The sequence below is a fragment of the Drosophila persimilis genome, unplaced genomic scaffold (genome assembly GCF_003286085.1).
Source record: "Drosophila persimilis strain 14011-0111.01,24,50 unplaced genomic scaffold, DperRS2 tig00000900-arrow-arrow-pilon, whole genome shotgun sequence".
Taxonomy (NCBI): domain Eukaryota; kingdom Metazoa; phylum Arthropoda; class Insecta; order Diptera; family Drosophilidae; genus Drosophila; species Drosophila persimilis.
The window spans coordinates 213,854-234,514 of NW_020825369.1; the positions used below are offsets into that span (position 1 = coordinate 213,854).

Genomic DNA, 20,661 nt, shown 5'->3' on the forward strand with positions numbered 1-20,661 from the left:
ATTTTCTTGGAGTTTAGTCAATCCCAGAGGGGAAGGAATATCTTATTTATAAGTGACTTTATAATTCCCCACAGAACACTCCGTTTCGTGTTTAGTTTCATGTATTATTTATTCCTTGAATGCTACAATCTCATATCCAAAACCGTTTCTACAATCCAAACTCTCTGAGATCCGACTCCAGGCACCTGGGCTCCCAGTCCTTCGTGCAGCGGTGATCTTCCACAATGCTGAAGTGCTTCTGGGGATTGCGGCAGTTGTAGGCGGCCATGCTGCAGCGGCTCTCAAACTTTAGCAGGCACTGTCCGTTGGTGGCGCAGACGGAAGGATCCCTCTCCGTGCAGTGATAGTGGCACTTGTCGTCTTCCACCTGATCCCTATACACCCGTTGTCCATGCTGATCAATGCTGATATTCTTGGCCAGGGCACAGCCGGCAATGAAAACTGAAAAAAAAACACAGTGTCAGTGGGCGAGAGTGGGAGCGTGGCGAAGGGAGAGAAGCTTACGCAGAAAAACCAGCGACAGGATATTCATCTTTGAGCTTTGGTTTGTTGGTTGTCTTTGTTGTTGTTCACGTTCACCTTGCTGTGTGTGTGCAGCAACTGTAAAACTGTGAATTCTGCCGTCCCCTGTCATTGGTTTTATACCAAAAGCGAATTTCAGCTGACAAAAGCTTTGGGTTTCTGCTGTCTGTCCCACTGTCCCTGCCCGTCCTTCCTGCTTCCCTGCATAATCCTTTATTTTAACACCTGCCAGAGATATAAAATTGCATCATCATCAACGGCATCAACGGCTTTGCCTGGCATTTTCGGATTTTTTCTGGCTTGTAATTAAATGTTCTCCCGTCTGGTTAAAAATAAGACCGTGAGATGCCAAATTTGCATATTTTTGTCAGCGCTTCAATTTGATGTGGTTCCATTGTTTTGAGGGAAGCTCTGGAAAATCCCGTTGTTTTGCCAAGGGGCGCTATGTTTTTTCTGCATATTTCCATTCAGCTGTGGCCTTGGAATCTATCCTTGGGTCTACCTTGGGACTATCTTATGTGCATATGAAAGTGCTGTCACCAATACAATGCTTCGATTTGCCTGCTGTCTACGCATGTATGAGAGCCGGGGACTGCTTGGAGGTGAAGTCGGTTAATTTTCAATGAGATTACTTTTAGATTTTATTGGATTTTTAATAAAACTTCTTAGAAGAACCGTAAGATGTCATTAATTTTCTAAAATCATTCAACCTTTAACCAATTAACCCCTCTCGTAGAGCTATAACTATTATTACTATTTAGAGGGAAGTGCGGGGTGCTCTTTGGGAGGCATACTATGTACATATATCATGGATATAATATTCCTGGATATTCTTAGTTTTCTTAATATAAATATTTACTGGCAAACATCATATTCCATAAGGAAGTGATTAAAGCAATATGAGCGATATATGTACCAGCTGGGAGGTAGGTCTCTCCAGACGAGGTCTCAGCTCAGTGTTCCGTTCAAGCGAGACCAGAAAACCTGTTTACCGACAGAATTGGAATAAAATCCATAAATGATATGATCACATGTTAATATCAAATCGTGGCAGACAAGCTGATGTTAAGGGATCGGAAAAAAAACTTTATAAAGTGGGAACATTCGGGAATGCAGTCACAGAACGCCTTCGAACGCCTTCGAACGCCAATGCAAAGGATTGTAGCTCTGAAACAAGCCAATTTGAGCCAAAAAGGGAATTTTGCAAACAAAATGAGAGTGTTTTTGGTGCTTGGTAAGTCAGGGCTATTCCAAATGAGAAATCCCACTACAATGCAGGACTTTTCCAGCTATCCTGTCCCTGGCACAGGCTGCAGAGGTGCCGCAGACCACAGAGGCGACCACAACGACAGGGAAACCGAAACCCCAGCAGATGGAGCTCCCCGAGCACATACAGACACTGATAACCAATCACATCCATCAAGTGCTCCAGCACGTGAAGCAGAATGCTCAGAAGCCCCCTCACACATTGACTGGCACTGTGGAGGCGGGCAAAGGGATTGGGAGTGGGAGTGGGAGTGGGTCGCCAGTGGTTGAGCCCTTTTCAGGTCTCCTTCCACCACTTGCACACCCTGGTGATGTCCATCTCCCTGCCGTTGACCAGCCAGCGGCTTCACCTGCGCTGCAACCTGGCCTACAGTCGCTGCAAGCTAATGATCCACAGGTGAGGGTGATAAATCACCAGGCCACCGGCTCACTACTCCACCAGGGGCGCCCGGTGGTGCAGAACAAGGTGGTGATGCCCCCGGTGCCACATGTGGTGCTCTCCCTGCCCGGCCAGCAGTCCGTCGATGTTGCGGACAAGGTGAACAAGCTGCAGCAGCATGTCAGCCAGGTGATGCAACAGGCCCAGCTCCACATTCCTCTGGCCATTCAAGAGGCGATCAAGAGGAAGAAGGAACAGCAGAAGCAGCAGGAACAGACCACACAGCAGCCGAAGGATCAGAACAAGGAACAACAAAAGGAAGAAGGGGAACAACAGGAGAACGAAGATCCAACGACGCCCCAGCTGGACTCCTCATCAACACCAGTCTCAGCAAAAACCAAAACAGGTCGCTCCCTGGACACGTGGCCCCACCACGCCAACCAGGTGCACATCCCCCAGTTGATTGCCGAACATCAAGAGGAGATCGACCGGGGCAAATGCAGCTTCAAGTGTCCACGCCAGGCCCTGTCCATCTGCGCCAGCAATGGCAAGTGCGTTGTCAACTTTCCCGGCCAATGCGAGCTGAGTCAATGGAACTGCTTCAATACCAAAAATGGTAAGCTCTCCGCAGTCCATTAACAGAGTTCCATTACCATGTCTGAGCCCCTTCTGTTTTTGCTTCTCCATCCTTAGTTTTCCATCAAGTGCACGATGCCGAGTGCCAGAATACCATCAAGTGCTATAAGCGTGATATGATGTAGAGGTTACAGGATGACAGATACCCCCCCCCCCCCCCTAGACCATGGAAAAGTCGCAGCTGAAGGGAATGTATCATACTTTTTTTTATACTGCAAATATCTTACAATTTAATAAAGAACTATTTCTGTAATATTAGATTCCAATTCCGAAACCATAACATTGTTGGCAATCTTTGAAAATGTTCATTCCGAAATGAGATACAATTTGAAAGATTTTCTGTCTGTTCTTGCCGTTAAGTATTATGTCCCACACCAAACAGTCCCCCAGCTCCAGTCCCAGTCCCAGTCCCATTCCCAAGCCAATCCCTGTCACTTGTGATGTTGTTTTCTTGATATTCTATCTTCACTTTCGCCACACTTTCGCAAGTGCAGACGCCTTTCTCTCCCACTCCAGACGGTGTCCCAACTGCTTCTGGCACCCGACAACGACGACGGGACTGAGGATGGGGACTTCGGAGACGACTACAATCATCCAATTTGTCAAAATGGCTTATTAACGGATTTCGGTTAGAGCCCCGCACAAGAACGCCAAGAGATGGCGCAAATAAATGTCATTATCATTGATTTGCCAATACAAATGCCACAAAACAGATATGGCCCTGGGATGGAGATTGGGCCAGGAGCTGAAGCTGGAGCAGACAGCTGTGCCACTTCGGCTAACAAACAAAGTTGGCTAACATTTTTGTGGCAGCTTATCAGAAAATGTTGCCGTATGCAGAGCGAGTACGAGTGCGAGTGCGAGAGACATGAAAAGACGTCGAGTTGGATCTCCAAATGGAACGGGGACCTCGTTCGGCTGTCAGCTCTGGCAGCGATAAACGCTTGAAATGTTCGCTGGAATTGCAATTGGATTTTTGGTCAATTAAAAAGCACTTTATGGTTTCTGCCGAGAGAGGGACAGAGATAGAGAGAGAGAGAGAGTTCAAGGTGAGTTTCAACTTTGAAAGAAAGATTTCTATCTTCTTCTCTGGGCATCGATTCCTTCTCTTTTTTTTTCTTTTACCATCCATGTAGCCATGTATCTACATGGGCATAGATCTTGCTTAGGTTCTCCTGTTGCCCCATCCACACATCCCATCCACAACTGTTAACTATTCTCTCTCTAGCATGCGGAATCTACGACATCTATTCGCCTTTTGGGGCCCATAAATTTTCCACTTTTCCATTCGCAATTCCCCGCCTGGGGATCCTCCTGATATCCCGCTCTGTCTCGGGTACTTCTCGGTGTTCTACAAATGTTTGACTTAGTTTCGCTCCATTTGGGTCCAATGCTGCTGCTGCTGCTGCTGCTGCTGCTGCTGCTGCTGCTGCTCCACTGTTGGGCCGCCTGCTGCGTGTCTGCCACGCATGCGCCATCGCCATCTCATACATCGTCTCTCTCTGTCTCCTCTCGCCTTATCCCTCCTCTAAGCGGTTCGTTCTGAGCCACAAAAAAAAGCTCCGTTAACTCTGCTGCCGCTTGCTTATCTCTGCCAAATGCTTTGGTTTGGCTTGGCCTGGCCACATTTACTTCTGCCAGACACTGGCAGAAATAACGCGCAAGTGGTCTCAACTGTTTTACACTTGAAACTGTCTGGCACTACCTCTGTATGAGTTTCCCCTCCGGGTTTTTCTCAGTGTGTGTAGGCTGGCTCTGGTTAATGCCAAATGCGTGAGCTGTGGGCCGTGCCGCATTTTGATGGCTCGGATGGCTTCTGCTGGCTGGTCGGAGGCTTCTTGGGTTAGCAGCAGAGTGGCAGAGCAGCAGAGTAGAGCCACCAGGCTCTGAACAGCGGAAATGCAATTAACACTTTGGGCCGTAATTGCGTGCCAAATGCATTTCGCTTGCTCTGTGGCCAGTCCACAGCATTGGTGATGGTCCAGGCTGGAGCAGAGCAGCCAGCAGAGTGTGAGTGCGAGAGCGAGTGAGAGGGTAGAACAGGAATCTGGGGGCCTGCCCTGGTCCTAGTCTTGTTTTGATTTGCCTGGCTCATTTGCAAGAAATGTGGCCATAAATCAATTTGGGAATGCTCGTCGACTACTGTCCGCTCAAGGGAGCGCTTCTCTCTGCCTCAGCTCCATGTGGGTCTTTGTGGAGGCGGATGTTCTGGATGATGCAAGTATTTCAAAGGGTCAGTTCCACAGGGAACTTCCTGTCCATATCTCTGACCTCTGAAAAGAAGATAAAATGAAATGCCACCATTAGAATATGTTTTTTTATTTGCAATGGTTTTGCGTTTTTTGATAAACCATCTTTATCGCCTTTTCGAATTGGGTTTCGATTCTCTCAGGAAGTGACTTCCTCCATCGTTTTATTTCCCCTCAATTTCATCTTCCTTGACCCATAAATTCTCGCTCCTTAACTGCTTTATCCCTGGCCAATTAGCCGTGATTTCCATACAAATGGATAGCAATTTGGTAGCCAGATCCGGAGAGAACATTTCCCGCTTATGGCCGGTCAAAACCTTCAGCATTAAACGCTGTGTTTAACTTTTCATTTAACTGAAATTAATTGAGTAATTTGATGCGAAATGTTTGCGACACGCACTGCAAAGGGAAAAGGAAGAAGAAGAAAAACAACAATTCTACAAACAAGATTGAGAGCGGAAAATGCTGGGCGAGGGGGCAATTGTGGGTGGGTTGGGAAAGTCTAGGGAACTGTGGCAGATGCAGATTATAAAATGGCTCGCAGGCAGAGCAACGCAACGCAACGCAACGCAACTGAAACGAGGCCAGACAACAGCAAAATTTAATATAAAGCATATTAACTTTGATGGCAAATGACCGCGGAGTGTAGTGAGGGGTTGGGGTAAGGGAGCTACGGTGGAGTGGGGAGAGGGGCATTAAAGTGGGGGACTCGGCAGAGTCCAACACATGGTTTGATGATGATGATGCGCGCTTTTGAAGTCGCTGGGAGTTAGGCCCCAACGTGGGCTCTCCACCGCCTGACAACCGTTTAAAAAGGTTTTATTTACACCGAAGACAGCTCCAGAAGAAGCTCCATTGCGAGCTGGGATGCGATCCGAGTACGTGTATACATACACTTACTATAGTATGTATAGTAGTAAGAGAGGGTCTTGGTCTCGGTCTTGGTCTTGGTCTTGGTCTTGGCCTGGTCCAACATGCAGCGCAATTAAGTTGCCAACAACTTTGAAATTATGCAATTATGGGTATGAGAAATTGCCTGGAAATTACATGAGGAACTTGACGAACAGCAGCAGCTCCAACAGCTCCAACAGCTCCACCGGCAACACAGAATGGAAGCTCAAAGCAGCTCAAGTGGAGCTCAACGGAGAGCAGAGGAGCGCGAGAGAGAGAGAGCGAAGTGAGGAGCCCCTGGTTGGAGTCAGCCTACTTGATTATTTATTAAAACGAAAGTTAAACAGCGAAAGGAAGCAATTTTCCATATAAAAGAAGCCAGAAACTGAGAAACAGAGCTTTGGTTCTTTGGGCTTCTGGGCTGCTGCTGAAGTAGCCACGATTCGCCTTGGCTTCTTGGCCGTGTGTCTATGCAAGTGGGCTCGGCACCCGTCTCCCGTCTCCCGTCTCCCCTCTTGGCCTGCTGAGCCTGTCCCGCGTAATTGCCATGTTTAAAGTGTGATTAATTTGTAATCATCAAAAAGGCAAAAAGAGGGGTACGTAGGGGAAGCTGGAACAGCATCTGAAGCAGAGAACGGAGAACGGAGAACAGAGAAGCTGGGGCAAATGTTTGCATTTTAAGTTTCCTGGCAAAAAGCGGAGAGACTTGGCCAGGAATTGCTCTAGGGCCCTCTAAGGGAAGCTGGATGGACGTCGCGACGTGGTCAGGGGCAGGGGAAAGGGGTGGTGGGGGGGGACATCCAGTGTGTTCCCTAAGTAATTGAGTTTGCTCGGTGATGCGTTGAAAGTGGCCGGGAATGCCAGACACACAGAGAGAACACAGAGAGAACTCGGAGAGAGCTGGGGAATGGCAGAAGTGCAGATAATGCGCTGGAGAGCAGTGTTATGCATAATAAGGTTTTGGTTTATCCTCCGACATGTTGCAGGCCAAGATCTGGTGGGGTGAAGGTGATGAAAATGGTGGATACTTGGATGCGTGGGTGGGGCTTAGAACATAATTCATTTATACAGATTTGGATTTCCCTTTATATTTAACTCATATCGGCGCGATCGAGCAATATGATAAGGTTTCCCATAACATTCGATGCAGATGGAGATGGAGATGGATATATTGGCACCACCATAGCTGTACAAGCCATTAAACAAGTGGTATTTCAGAAAGCGTATACAAATTAATTTCAAAATGAAATGGAGAAAATCTTCTTAGCGAAATACGGTAGGGGCTTAGCTATTTTCAGCCTGAAGCCTCAAGACTAAGCTCCTAAGCAAAAACAAACAATTATTTCGAGAATTATATGCGCGTCCAATTCGTTAATTTTGAAGCAGTTAGCTTTTCTCCTGCCAACTGTTACCGTTTGTCTGTCTTTATCAATCGTTTATCTTCTAACAATCATGATTGGGACTTTTGCCATTGCCAATTTCATTAGCTGACAACTTTATTAGCACCTGAGAAAAAAAAAGAGGGAGAGATCGGGCACTATAAACACGATTCTCAGCAGTCGACTGTGGATAATTACAGAGTCCGGCTGTGCGCGAATGCATCCAGCATCCAGCAACCAGCAACCAGCGACCAGCGTCCAGCAGATACGCGTACAATCCATAAAAGCCATCGAAGCCAATCACAGTCGCCGGAGCATTGCCATTAATTAAGGCAAAGTATAAATCTGGCATTCGGCCACAGCCGAAAACCAAACAAAGCAGGAAGCGTCCAAAGTCCTCGTCTCAGCCATCTCAGCCATCTCAGCCAAAAGGCAACAGCCTGCACTTCGACTGGGACCGCCTGCCGCGCATGAGCAGAGCAGAGCAGAGCAGAGCCGAGTGGCTGAGTGGCTGAGTGGCAGAGTGGATCCCCCAGTCGCAGTCGCAGTACCGTCTAGTTCGACATTCCAAATAATTACAAGCTATAAAAATTTATGAGTGCCAAGGATTTTTTTTGCCACCACAAAAAAGCGAATGCGTGTGTGCGCCTCAGGCGGCAGAGCCAAGTGAACAGCAAAACAACAACAACAAGAACAAAAAAACGTGTATCTACGTATACACTCGTATAAGATACAATGCGCTCACCCATAAAACAGTCGCCGCAATTGCAGTCGTCGCTCCATGCCACTCCATGCCACTCGGGGCTACCGGTTCCTCTGCCTCAACCTCTACCAGCCAGGCCGACTCCCGACTCCCGGCTCCCGATTCCCGGTTTGGTTTGTCTTTTGTTCTGGTTCGTTCCTTTTTTTATGCTTTGATTGAAAATTAAGTTGTGCCCCGACTTTTCCAGCCGATTGGGTGGCTCGCTTCATTCTTCCACTCGTCCACTCGTCCACTCAATCACTTGCTCACGATATGTGTTAAAATTCAATTACAAATGCGGCGAAAGGAAACAGAGATTTTCTGAACAACTTTTTTAGGGTTTTCATTTTTCTGCTGTGTGGTTTTTCATATTTTTCAGCCGTTCTACACCCAGAGCCAAGAGCCCTGTACACTTACATATGTAAAAATATATTTTATTTTTAAATTAAACATTTTCACATTTGAATTAATATATTTCCTTCAAATTGAATACATACCCAATATTTATTTTAAATGTTTTTATAAATACATAGCTGAAATATGGAATTATATTTAAATTTATGTGTTTAAAAACCGAACATTTAATTTAAATATGGCTGTGTTTGTTTTACTGTACCATTTTCTCTCAGTGTGTTCTGTATTACTGTCTTTACAGCTCCTTGTGTCAATAATTTTCAAAGATTCTTGAACGGTTTCGCCTTACCTTTGACATACAATGAACCCTTCTTTTCTTGTGCGATTTTGCTAGTTCCATTCTTAATTTTTGTTGCTGACTCTTTCACCTGTCTCGTTTGGCCATTAAATTGAAAAGGCCACAATCAATTGGCGTGTTTGACTGTATTTCTCTCTGCGAAGATATTCCATTATTTCGATGCTTATCCTTGTCAATGGTCGGCTTTCTTAAAGCCATTTTTCCGCCTGATAGTTCGTCCGCCTTATGCCACATGCCACATCCGCTTGACCCCCTTTCATACTTTATTGATTCCCTCGCATGTCCTGTCCCTTCGCAGCCACCCTGGAGACCATCGGTCAGAGCCCACAGACAGGCACACACTGACAGTCGATTTGAATTGTTGTCATACGAAGTCAACGCAGTGCCTTCCCCTCGGTTCCCATCACACCCGAACGCAGCTCCGGCCCGGGTGATGGCTACATCATGCTCTTCCACTTGATTTACGTCTAACTGTAATCGAATAATATATCAGGCAAGGGGCTAACCAGAGTCCCCACCGACCAGGTAGCCCCAACTATGCCGGCCACGAAAACCAATCCAGTCTGCGGATGGCTCCCCGCTTTATCTACGCGTACCCCTATCCCTCCCCTCCGCGCAGTCCCTACTCGAGCGAACTTAACGGCACGACAACCTTAGTCAAAAGCTCAGGCATAAAATCAATTACATTGACAAATGAGCAGCTGACAAGCGGAGAGAGGCGACAGGCGAGAGGAGGGCATCCTAGCAGCCAGGCAGCCAGGCAGCCAGGCAGCCTGGAGGGAGCATGTGTCAAAGCGTCCCAAAAGCGCAGTTGCCCCACAGGCCATGGATGCTACCCGGACTCAGTAGGCGCAACGTGCACAGTGATTCAATAATGCAGAAATTATATATTTTCTAGGCCAGCTTCTAAAAGCGGATCGTATTGAAAAGAGCCTCGGAAACATATTTCTCGCCAGAATGAAAATTCCACGGACGCAAAACGCAGAAGTACGTGACAGCCGGAGCCGGCCAAAATATTCTCATACACATATGTATGTACATACTATATAGAGTCTATAGAGAACTATAATTTGAAATGCTTTTGAAGTTCATTGAGTATTATTTTCAGCTTAACCTCGAAGATCATGTCGAACAGGGAACAAATATTTGACTTCTGATAATGACTTTTTAATGGCTCTCTCGAACATTTTCCCAAGGATAGTTAACCAATACTTTCTGAAGCATTATTTTCTTAATGAAGTCCCAGAGTCATACCTTTCTACCATAATTTGCGTTAGGCTTGTTTACTCCGTTTAATGATCTCCCACAGCCTTGGCTTTCTCTCAGAGCCGTTTACAGCCACTTGACCCACTGTAGGGTAGCGGTAGCCTCGCAATCTCCATGCTTAACATGTAATCTGGCGTTTTGGGGCACGCGGCAACATTCACATTCGCCATCCTCAGCTCAGAAGAGACTCCACCATCCAGCAGGCCCCTGCCACTCATCCTCCAGCCCCCAGACCCAGACCCAGACCCAGCCCCATCCACCGATCCACCCATCCACATCGTCGTCGCATGAATTATGTGACTTATTAAAACGTCATTCGAGCTGACAAGTTGCCTTTGCCACTGTCGTTTGTCCACTTGGCCTCAGTTTACCTGTGTCTGCCCACCTCAGGTCCCCCCTCTCTATATCTGATTCCAGAGCCAGAGCCAGAGCCAGAGCCGAGCAGGAAACTTCTAATTGTTATATACTGTCCATCCGTCTTTCCTCCATCGGTGGCGTGTGCTCTGTGTGTTCTGTGTGTGATTCTGTGGTGGGCCTTTGTTTGTGCTGTGGCACTGCAGCATCTCCCTCTCTGGATAATCAATGAGCTGTCTGCCGTCTGCCGTCTGTTGTCTGCTGCTTGCCTGACTTTATCAATTTGCATTTATAATTTTCAAATTGATTGACTTTCGGGAGTTGCCTGTGTGCTCGCAATGGATAACCTTGCGATGACAGCCACACACAGCATGGCCAAAGGTCGAAGGTTTCTTCCTTTTTGGAAGTGTTGGACGACTTTCTTTACAGGATGGCTATATGCTTGGATAGGCCTTTGAGCCCTTTGAATTGAAGAAGCTGCATGTGCATGCAGCATTGTTTTATTGTTGATGTTTCAAAGAAAAAAGGACTTATTTTTTGCTTGGATTAAATCTATTTTGATTGAGTTCACGTCTGGTTTGGTTCATCCGTTTGGTTGCATTTCTATCATGTTTGAGATCATATTACTTCGTGCATTTCAAACTTAGTTCATTGGCATTTGATTGGCATTTTATGTACATAATTTCGTTTTCTTTCCGTTTATATCCTCACCTGTTCATTTTCACCAATTTAATTTCATTCCACATTCTTCCTGTGCCATAGCCATTGCCAATCCATTGTCATAATTATTCTATAGCTCCTTTATCTCAAAATCTCACTCCAAATCCGTTTTGGAGTCATGTCAAGGCCGACATGCCTACACATGTTTCAATTACACTGTACATCTTTTTTGAAGCGACAAATGTCACACATCATAAAACGAAATTTCCCCGTTCTCTCTTCTTTTTTTTATATGTATGTTTTGTACTGCTATTCACATACTTCCCCTGCCACTCCCACTGCCACTGCCACTCGCACTCTCAGTTTCATTTTCATTCATTCCGTGCTGACATAATGTTCTCCTCGTCGTTGGTGGCGTTGGAGGATACTCCTGAATGCATTAATTAAATTTAATTAAAATGTGTCAACTGAGCTTGTCATAACAAATTCGTCTCACATTTGAATTACCCCTCACTCCTACTCCCACTCCCACTTCCACTCCCATTCCCCCCGCTTGTTGGCCAAAATGACACAACAACAAAATGGCTCATTAAAAACTTTTATGCTGATGAGATGGCTGAAACGAAGGCTGTAAAAACTTGGCCAAAGAAGTGTGGCCAACGCAAATGCTCATACACGCACGTGTATGTGCGTCTAGTTAATTACAGGCATAATAATGCGGATACACTCTCCTTCCCTTCTGCAGAGGTAGTTCAAGCACACCTTTGCATCCACATGAACCCGCTAACACGCTTATATCGCAGCATATCCTGCCCCATCTCCCACATTTCCATCAAGTGTCTCCTCGCCGGGTCACCTCTTCCTCACAGTCTCCCATCACTTGCTGCGACTTCTTCTTTAGCTTTTTCTAACTGGCTTTACTGTTTCCTTCTACGTCCTCCTTTTTGCGTTACATTAAACGTGCTAGACAGTGTTGAGCAGCTACCAGCTGCTTGGCAAAAGTCACGGCGATTTTTTGTGGTTTTTGATGGTATATCATGAGAGGAACAGTATTTATAAAATCAGAGCTATGCTCAACCCTCTTTAATGCTTTCGATCATTACGAATCCTGCCTTCGGATCACCCCGAATCAGTGAAAACCGAGTGCGAGCAAATTATTATAATTCTCTTTAACAGAAAATCTAGTGAAGAGTGAGCGCGAAACAAAATCCGAAATTTTTGGATGGCGAAACCTGCTTCGTCAGTGAAAACTGAGACACCGATTCAAACTGACCGAATGAAGCGAACACCGACCGAATCCAACTGAATCGATTCGGTTGCTATAGTTAATGGCATAGGCTAGCGTATAAGTTGATAAAGGATAAAGGTCATGCAGAACTTTGGCTTTAAATTCTCGCTAATTATAGCGACTTGTCTTAGAGGTGAGTGGCGTAAGTGTATCATCCGACTCTCAAGGCTTGGAAAGATTCTAATCTAATCAAAGATCGTATATAAGAAATATTCATCTATGTAGGTCTATAAATGAATAAAAATTATCATTTTAAGCAGTTCGAACCAGTTTAAAAATATAGATCCTTATAAGATATTGTAGTCCTAGAATGTCCTAGATCCTAGATGGAAATTCTGTTAGACACGAACTGAACTGAACTGTGACTCAAACTGAACGCAAATCGGAGCTAATTAAGACGTGATTTACCGCATCCCTATCACAGCGGGATGCACATATACCTCAGAGCCCCTGTCTACCCCATTTCACCTGTATGTACATCCACTACTCCTGTTCCAGGAGCATCCTCCTGGTTCCTGGTTGCTGGTTCCAGGTTGCTGGTGCTGCTGTACAAACACACCCGTGGGTGTCGTTAATTGAAATTATTATACTTGTCTGTGGTATCATAAATGCGACTCGTTAAATTTGTATGTATGACACTCGTGCTCACACACACTCTACACACTCGCATACATACATATATTCGTATGTGTGTATACATACCAGATATATGCAGGCTCATATCCTGCTCATATCCTGCTCATTTCGCGCGCAGTCCCTTCTGCCATCCTCCCGTGCATGTCTATGAAGTGTCTCATATTTGCATGGCGTTGCCGTCGTCTCGTCCTCGTGTCCTCATTCAGCGACAAAATGGAAATTTGTTGCCGCATTGCTCATAGCGTTTCCCCCCACACCCACGCTATCCACCGGCTGCCAGCCGCCTGCCCCATGTGTGTGTGGCATGGCCCTGTTGTTGCTGTTTTAATGTGTCAAGTGTTTTATTTGCGCGTGTTACCTACTTTGATTTTATTTGGCCCGCTCGCCAGGGCAACCATGAAGGACCCCATTCCCTCCCCAAAGGGACTGCAGATCCTCCCAGAGGGGGGCTGTGCCTCGGCTTGGGGGTGCGGCTGGCCCTAGGGCTGGTGCTGGTGCTGGTGCTGGGGCTAGGGCATTCCACTCGTGTATACCTCACTTGCTTTTATGTTTAATTCATGCGCAAATTGTCGCGGAAATCTGACGTCAAGTGTATTAAACGCCATGCGCTGCTTTTGATTTATGGACCCAGTTGCTGCCGCTGCCGCTGCCACTGCCACTGCCATTTGAGGTGGGTCCAAGGGGGTTCCAGGACTGCTCCACGGCGCAGATGGGGTCGGGGTGTAATGTAGCCTGGCCGTCAATTCCAATAGCGAAATGAAATTGTTGCTAATTTATGAGAGACCCAAACCTACTCCCAGTCCCAGTCCCAGTCCCAGTCGCAGTCGCAGGCCAGGTCCAGTCCCGGGGACGACTGTTCCAGGTCCGCAAACCGAAAATTCTTTGGATGCTTAATGAGCCGCGACAGTTGGGACACTTTAAAATCCTGCTTTAAACTTGAACTGAAAGGGATTATGCGGTACCGATAGCGGTAACGATAAATCGCACATCATTGAGAGATATTTATTGGAGTGAGGATTGTGGATTGAATGTATGCATGTACGCCGTAAATGGTTGGCTAAGATTATGCCTATTAGTATTTGCCAAAAATTCAATCTCAAAAACACATCAATGGTTGGGGAATCCACGCTCTCAAGCACTTTCAATTATCTCCCATCACTGCGGTCAATCATCTGGGCAAAGATACTTGAGTTAGCCATTTAAAATCAATTAACACAACAATTTGGGTGAACACACCCCTAACACGAGAGGCGGTAATTATGCTAGAACGCTTATCGAGTGACGGCACACACCGCACACACATTTGCATCTGCATGTGGCCCGTAGAAAAAAACTTGTAGATTGCAATCTCCAGACGAAAGTGTAGCTATTGCTTAGGGCTTGGATGATAATGGAGCTATAATTATGTGTCAATTATAAATGTATTAATCAAGTGTGGAACTATGCAAAGGCACCACAAACCATCCAAAGAAGACATGAGAGTGGGGAACGGGAATTGGAATAGGAGTACCATTGGACACTCATGAAGAGGCATTCCTCTAAATCCTGAGATTCACTTTAAGCGAGGTTTCGAGGTTTATCTGCTTGAAATCACTCAACATCTACCGAATTAATTGACGATCCTGCCACTTTGTCTTCCTTGTCTGCATATCAAGTGGCTGTCGCAGCAGATTCAGCGCTTTCGAATGCCAGGCATGGCTTCCCAGATGCTTCTGCCCAGATAACTGGTCGGAGTCGGAGTCGAAGTCGGAGAGGCCATGGCCATCCCAACCAGGTGGGCTCCCAATCGATGCCAAATCAGGAAGCCAACGCGCCAAGACAACAACGGAAATCACTCGAGAGACTCGCCAGAGGAGACTCGATCATTATGCAAGGCCTGCCCAGAAGAATCCCACTCCGGTCCGGTCTTCTTGCACTTGTTGTTGGTGTCTTCTCTCACTGGATACGTAATCGCGGACAGAGCCGGGTCTGCTGTAGACCGTTTTAATTGCTGCAAATTAAACTATCATTAAAATATGTAGAAAATCTGAGTAAAGCTCTGCCCCAGCCCCTTCTCATGCGAGCACCGAGTACGAGTACGAGTACGAGTAGCAATATCAATTTCATATTACACATTACATCACAGCCCAGTGAGCTCGACATGGAAAAGAGAGGGAGAGAGAGAGAAACTATATAGGAAAATGGAAAAATTGCAAATTGATTAAAAGCCATTAACATGTTCTTTATCACTCAACACACATGGCCGACTGGGCTGACTGGGCCGACTGGGAGAGGCTGATGCAAGCAGGCAGGATGGGATGATGGTGACAGAAGGGTGCTGGTGCTGATGCTGATGCTGATGCTCCCGCTCCTCTGGTGGAGTGGTGCCCCGAGTGGGATTGGGTGTAGGCTGAAGTTGCTGTCCAGCACATGGCTAAATGGCAGCTATGGGCCGAAGGAGGAGTCGTTCAGTGGGGTGCTCAAATTTTATGGGCATGCATTGATGGATGGTTTCAATGAGCAGGATGTTGACATTCAAAAAGGGGGATTCATAAGGAGAGTTCTGTATGTGTGTGTATATTTATGTATATATGATCAGGGATTTGCCTGCGGGGCCAGCTGCTTCCAGCTCTCTTCTTGGAATTTATCTAACCCAATTTCATCGATAGCCAAGCGCTATTCCTCTTCCGGTAAACTTTACCAAACTATAGCAAACTTTCCTGCTCCCACCAAGGATTGGCCCCACTTCCCCACAACAGCCACTATTCCACCTCTTCTCTATTATGCGATTCATCAATTTTATTGTTTCCCCTTTCTCCGATTCGCTCCGTATGCGTATTGTTGTTTTTTGTGCCATAAAACTATTGCAATTCCAATTTAGCAATTTCCATTTGGAACCGCAACTAATTTCAACTTTATTATTTGAATTCGAGTCGGGCAATGGCCGGTGGCTAGTGACCAGTGGCCAGTGGCCATAGACTAGTGGCCAGTGACCAGGAGAAGGAGTCAAAGGCGATAAATCACTCATACGGCAAGTGTGGCGCAGGCCAAAGGAGAAAACTGATTGGAGCTGGGCTTAGCGAAGGGGAAATGTCTCCAAGTGATGTAGAAATGTTCATGGTTCGTTGCTTGTGAGAGGGTTTGGGTCCTGTCTTTCTCTTTCTCTCCCTCTCTCTCTCTCTCACTCTCACTCTCACTCTCACTCTCTCGCTGCCATTTGGCCAATTTCCCGCTTATTTACGCAGTTGACATGTGCAACACGTGCGCTGACAAATCATCGAGGGAGTGGAGTATTGTGTGGAGGGGTGATGGCATTAACCCCTTGCCGGTAAGACAATTTAACACCTGAGCGAGAGCCAAGCTGAAATAATTTATTGACACATTTTGCCTGCCACACACTTGGCCACTCTGCTTTGATTTCCACGAGCCACACTGCCACCCCACCCCACTTCCACCCCCCCAACAATTTCATGCCCAAGCGAGCAGAAGAGACCGCTCGGCTGGGGCTGAGACTGGGGCTGGTGCAGCGACAGGGGGTCAATAACCGACAGATATTCCAATTTTCCCCTGGCTAAAGGGAAACTCTACTACTCGTATCTCGTATCTCACATCTTTCCTGATTTTATTCTGCTTTTCGTTTTTTGCCTGCCTTAACACTTGACTGGGCTTAAATGGTGGTGCTGCTTTTGTCGCTTGTATTACACTCACTTAGGGCCAATTATGGTTAATGTCTCAATTAAGCGGCAGTTATGAAAATTATTGACTCGCGCACATCCCAACCTGAGCCTCAACCGAGGCCTGGCCTCGGCCTCGGTAGTTTCCACCTTTTTGCAGTTGAAGCTTTTCATTGCTTTTGTTGCACCTATTTTCTGTGGCAATTGCAGCTAATGGGGTAAGTGCAAGTCTCCCAGCTTCACCTGATTAGACGATGTTGCCTCTGGGTGCTGTCGTGCTGTTACAGTTGACGGTCACTGGCTGCTTCATGGACTCCATGGACTTCATGGACTTTGGGCCTTGGCTCTTGGGCCTTAGCTGAGGTTGAATGCACCCAAGTCGCGTTAAGAGAGATTGAACGAAAGACAGAAGCCTTGGTGGTTTTGTCGGGCTAATGCCAGGCTTGCATGCCTTCCATATAATGGAAATTTAATGTCCTTGTACAAGGTTGGCCTTCAAGTCTACCCAAATGATCCTGCAGTAGAAAGTGAACTCTTGAAAAAATATATATATTTATATGAAAATTAAATTATACTCGAAGAGTTATGGGAGTTTAGTTTACGGTCTAAAACGCAGAAGGGAGCGTTTCTGATCACATAAAGTAAATATTGGATATTTATGATCAACATCCATGGCCAAGTCAATGGATCCCAGAGATCCAATACGAATTAGAAAAACCAAATTATGTATCCAGACTCCTGTGATATCACACTGTTACAAGTGTATTTCAGAGTTTCCAAATTGCAATTTCCAAAATTTATTAGGCGGCATAATAGAAAAGCCGCGGCCCTTGCCGCGTCTGACAACGTTCCCGCTGGTTCTACGATATCCCTTTAAATATTTCCCGAATGGGAAATATTTCACCTTGTCAAATAATTTAGATTATAAGCAATAAATTCGATATAAAATATATGCTCATGAATCGCTTCCACTTACCCAAAACAATTTTCTACTCTTTTTGAATAGTTCAATCTATCCATATCGTTCCGTTCCCACCTCACTGCTCCCCAGACAGAAACAACTTTATTTAGCTGGCACTCGGTTCGTGTTGGTTCATTGTACAGATGTTCTTTTCGGATACTCACGAGATCCAGCTGGTAACTTTCGTAAAGAAATCCACATAAGTTGTACAATTTACAGGTTTTTTTTTTTGCCCCATCATGAGGTGTATGTGTATCCGTATCCTCTCTCCCCATTGAGTGTAGCTACGTGGCTACCAATCTGTAACCCCTCACTCCAGCTCTCTCGGTGATCTATTCAAATTTCATAACATGTGTCAAAGTCAAAGCGAGAGGCAGTTAAATGGTAATGGTTCAAGTCCCCGTCCCCTCCTCTGCAGAGGTAATAAGATATGCTCAGCGAGCTCCTCTCCCGGACTCTCTCTCCTGCTCTCCAACTCTCTGATTAAGATTGGGATGCCTGCAGTGCAGGCCACAGCTACCGTTGGGGCCGCGCTGCTCCTATAGCGGGGCTGTGGCTGTGGCAGCGGCTGTGGAGTCTGGTTCGTATTCTTTTTCTTTCACTGAAAAAATTTGCCTTAAATTTAATTTTTTTTATTCGTTTTTCGGTTAGCTCATTCATGCTGCCAGGCTGTCTCAAAGCTCCGTTATAGCCAGGCTCTGTCCAGAAACCAGTTGGCCCATTCTCCGTACCAGAGTGTCCAACTCTCCCAGTTGGCAGCTTAAGGTGAGTCGGCATAGTCATAGTCCCAGTCATAGTCGGGGGGATTACTTAATTATGAAGTAACTTGGAGCATCTGAGGGAAGGGAAGGGAATGGGAAGGGAATGGGAAGGGAGGGGAGTTGTAAGCGACACTAGAAACGAGAAGGAAGGCTCCTTCTGCTTGAACTTCCTCTTTATCCTCGTGTTGCCAGTTAAACTTTATCATTTGCAATTTTTGCAGGCTCCTTCTTTCATTTTTTGTTAGGGTGCTAGCGGGGGAGTGTGGATGCTGGGCATAGTTTTTATAATTTTTAAGGGTGAGAAAAGAAATCTCCGCTTTTAGAGAAAGTAAAATATTTTGAGGATCTGGATAAATAAGTATCTTTTTAGGGTCCCCACCACCTATCGACTTCTGGAAAAATTATAATTATTAAAATTACTAGTTCGCCAACCCCCGGCTCACTCGCTTCTCGTATTCGTGCTGATACTCGTATGAGTAAACTACATTATTATGCATATAATTAAAAAAAAAATGTTTTTAAGAGCATTCGAAATGCACCCTTTCGAATTACTTGCCCTTCCCTCTGCCTGGTATTTTTTGTGTCTGCATTTGTTTTAAGCTTATCAGCTAGTACAAGACTGAAGCACCAAAAAATTGCTGTAAGCTTCGCAAAAAATATGACATTGACAGACACTTAAAGCTGCTTAGTGGCGCTTTCAGATAGCTGGCAAAAAAGTTGGTCCTTTGCATAATTTTTCGCCAGCCTCGCGCTGCTCGTTCCCGCTTCCGTGGCCATCTATCTATGTCTCTGGTGCGGAATTTTTAACTTTTCCTTTGTGGATTATTTGCATAGAATGCTTAAAGCCTCGCGTAAGCTGCTCCTCAGCTGCTGACAGTGGCAGGGACTTCCATTTTGCTTTAATTAGATAATTTGCCAGGGTCCACACCTGGGGGCCCCCCACCAAACCCACGCCCCACCCAGCCCGCATTTGCATTGCTAAGCACTCGCAAACATTTCATTATGCAGCTTAGCGAAATATCCAATGCAGCCCAAGGACAAAATGAATGAAAAACTGCTACCCCTGGCATAAAAATGAGAAAGCAAGAGTCAACGAAAAGGATAGGGAGAGAAGGCATAAAGCATAAAGCAGGACCCACTTGAAGGAACTGTAGTTGGGCTATGATTTGTGTACGATTCAAGGCCCAAGAAGTTGACAAAATGCTGCTTTAAATATATGTCAAGAGTAACAATTCAAAGAACGTGAAAATCACAAATTAAATCCAAAAATGGAAAATCCCAAAAGGAAAGGTCTCTTTATAGCATTAAATTATTAATTCTAGCACGAAAATATATCTTAATAAATCTATATGCAATGTCTTCCATCAACCTATTTAGGCATTCACTTTTTTCTTACTATTTTCAATGTCCCCATCTCAAAGGTTCCCTTCAGCCCAATTCCATTAACGTTTTCATTTGTTTTTTTTTCCCCCATCCTCTTAAGATGCTTACATTGAGAAATTATAACACAAAGTATTTTCAATTTAGAAAATAAGCAGAAAATGACATGCCTTGCATTTCTGCTGCGCATTTTCTACTGCTCCTTTGCCGCTTAACTGCTTTTTCCCCAGTGACCATTTGATTTTGCCTCTCTTCTATTACGCGCCATTTTTTGCGCCACTTGCTCCGCTGCAGTCTGACTGTCTTTCTAGATCTTTTGCTGTGCTTTCAGCATTCTGTGGCACTGTGGCACTGTGCTCTGTGCTCTCTGCATTGTGTTCTGTATTTTTTTATTTAAGTTGGCCTTAAAACAATTTTATGACACCATAAGTACAAAACAAATAAATTCCCTGGTCACTGCCACGGACCGCACGCTTTTTCCTCTAATGCGCACTGCATTCATCATGCGACCCGTTGGCCCGTTGCAGCCCTGCCCTGCCCTGCCTTGCCCACTCGGCGCGCTCCTTGGTCTTGGTTGGCCGTGGGGAGCCACTGAAACAAAAGAAAGAATATGATAAATAAATGCAACCCGAACTGGGGCGAAAAGGAAGAACATTCGCTACAATGCGAAGGATTCAAGGCAGCATGCAGCATGCAACAGCAACAGCTGCCCCCGCTGTTATCTCTATCACTCCTGCTACCCGTAAAAGAACAACAACAAATTTGAACAAAGAAGAAAACGATGCAGAAGATGGGATGCCCTAACAGGGAATCGTTTCAAGGAAGGCTTTTTATCCAACGAAAATGAATTAATATGAGAGATAAGAATAAAATGCTGATTCTCAGTATTTGGTCGAACATCAATTACCTGCCATAGTTTGGACTAT

At 45.7% G+C, this 20,661-nt stretch overlaps 2 protein-coding genes across 2 annotated transcripts; one reads left to right on the forward strand and one right to left on the reverse strand.

Moving 5' to 3' along the window:
* Nucleotides 1-148: 148 nt before the first annotated feature.
* On the reverse strand, nt 149-532 carry LOC6601949. Its single transcript, XM_002026963.1, has 2 exons — nt 505-532; nt 149-441 (listed from the first exon to the last, which is right to left on the reverse strand). The coding sequence occupies exons 1-2, from the start codon at nt 530-532 to the stop codon at nt 149-151; spliced, it is 321 nt and encodes a 106-aa protein (XP_002026999.1).
* A 1,058-nt stretch (nt 533-1,590) lies between these two features.
* LOC6601950 (alpha/beta-gliadin A-V) lies at nt 1,591-3,038 on the forward strand. Its single transcript, XM_002026965.2, has 3 exons — nt 1,591-1,756; nt 1,812-2,783; nt 2,861-3,038. Exons 1-3 carry the CDS (start codon nt 1,633-1,635, stop codon nt 2,926-2,928), a joined length of 1,164 nt encoding a protein of 387 aa, XP_002027001.2. The 5' UTR covers nt 1,591-1,632; the 3' UTR covers nt 2,929-3,038.
* Nucleotides 3,039-20,661: the final 17,623 nt, after the last annotated feature.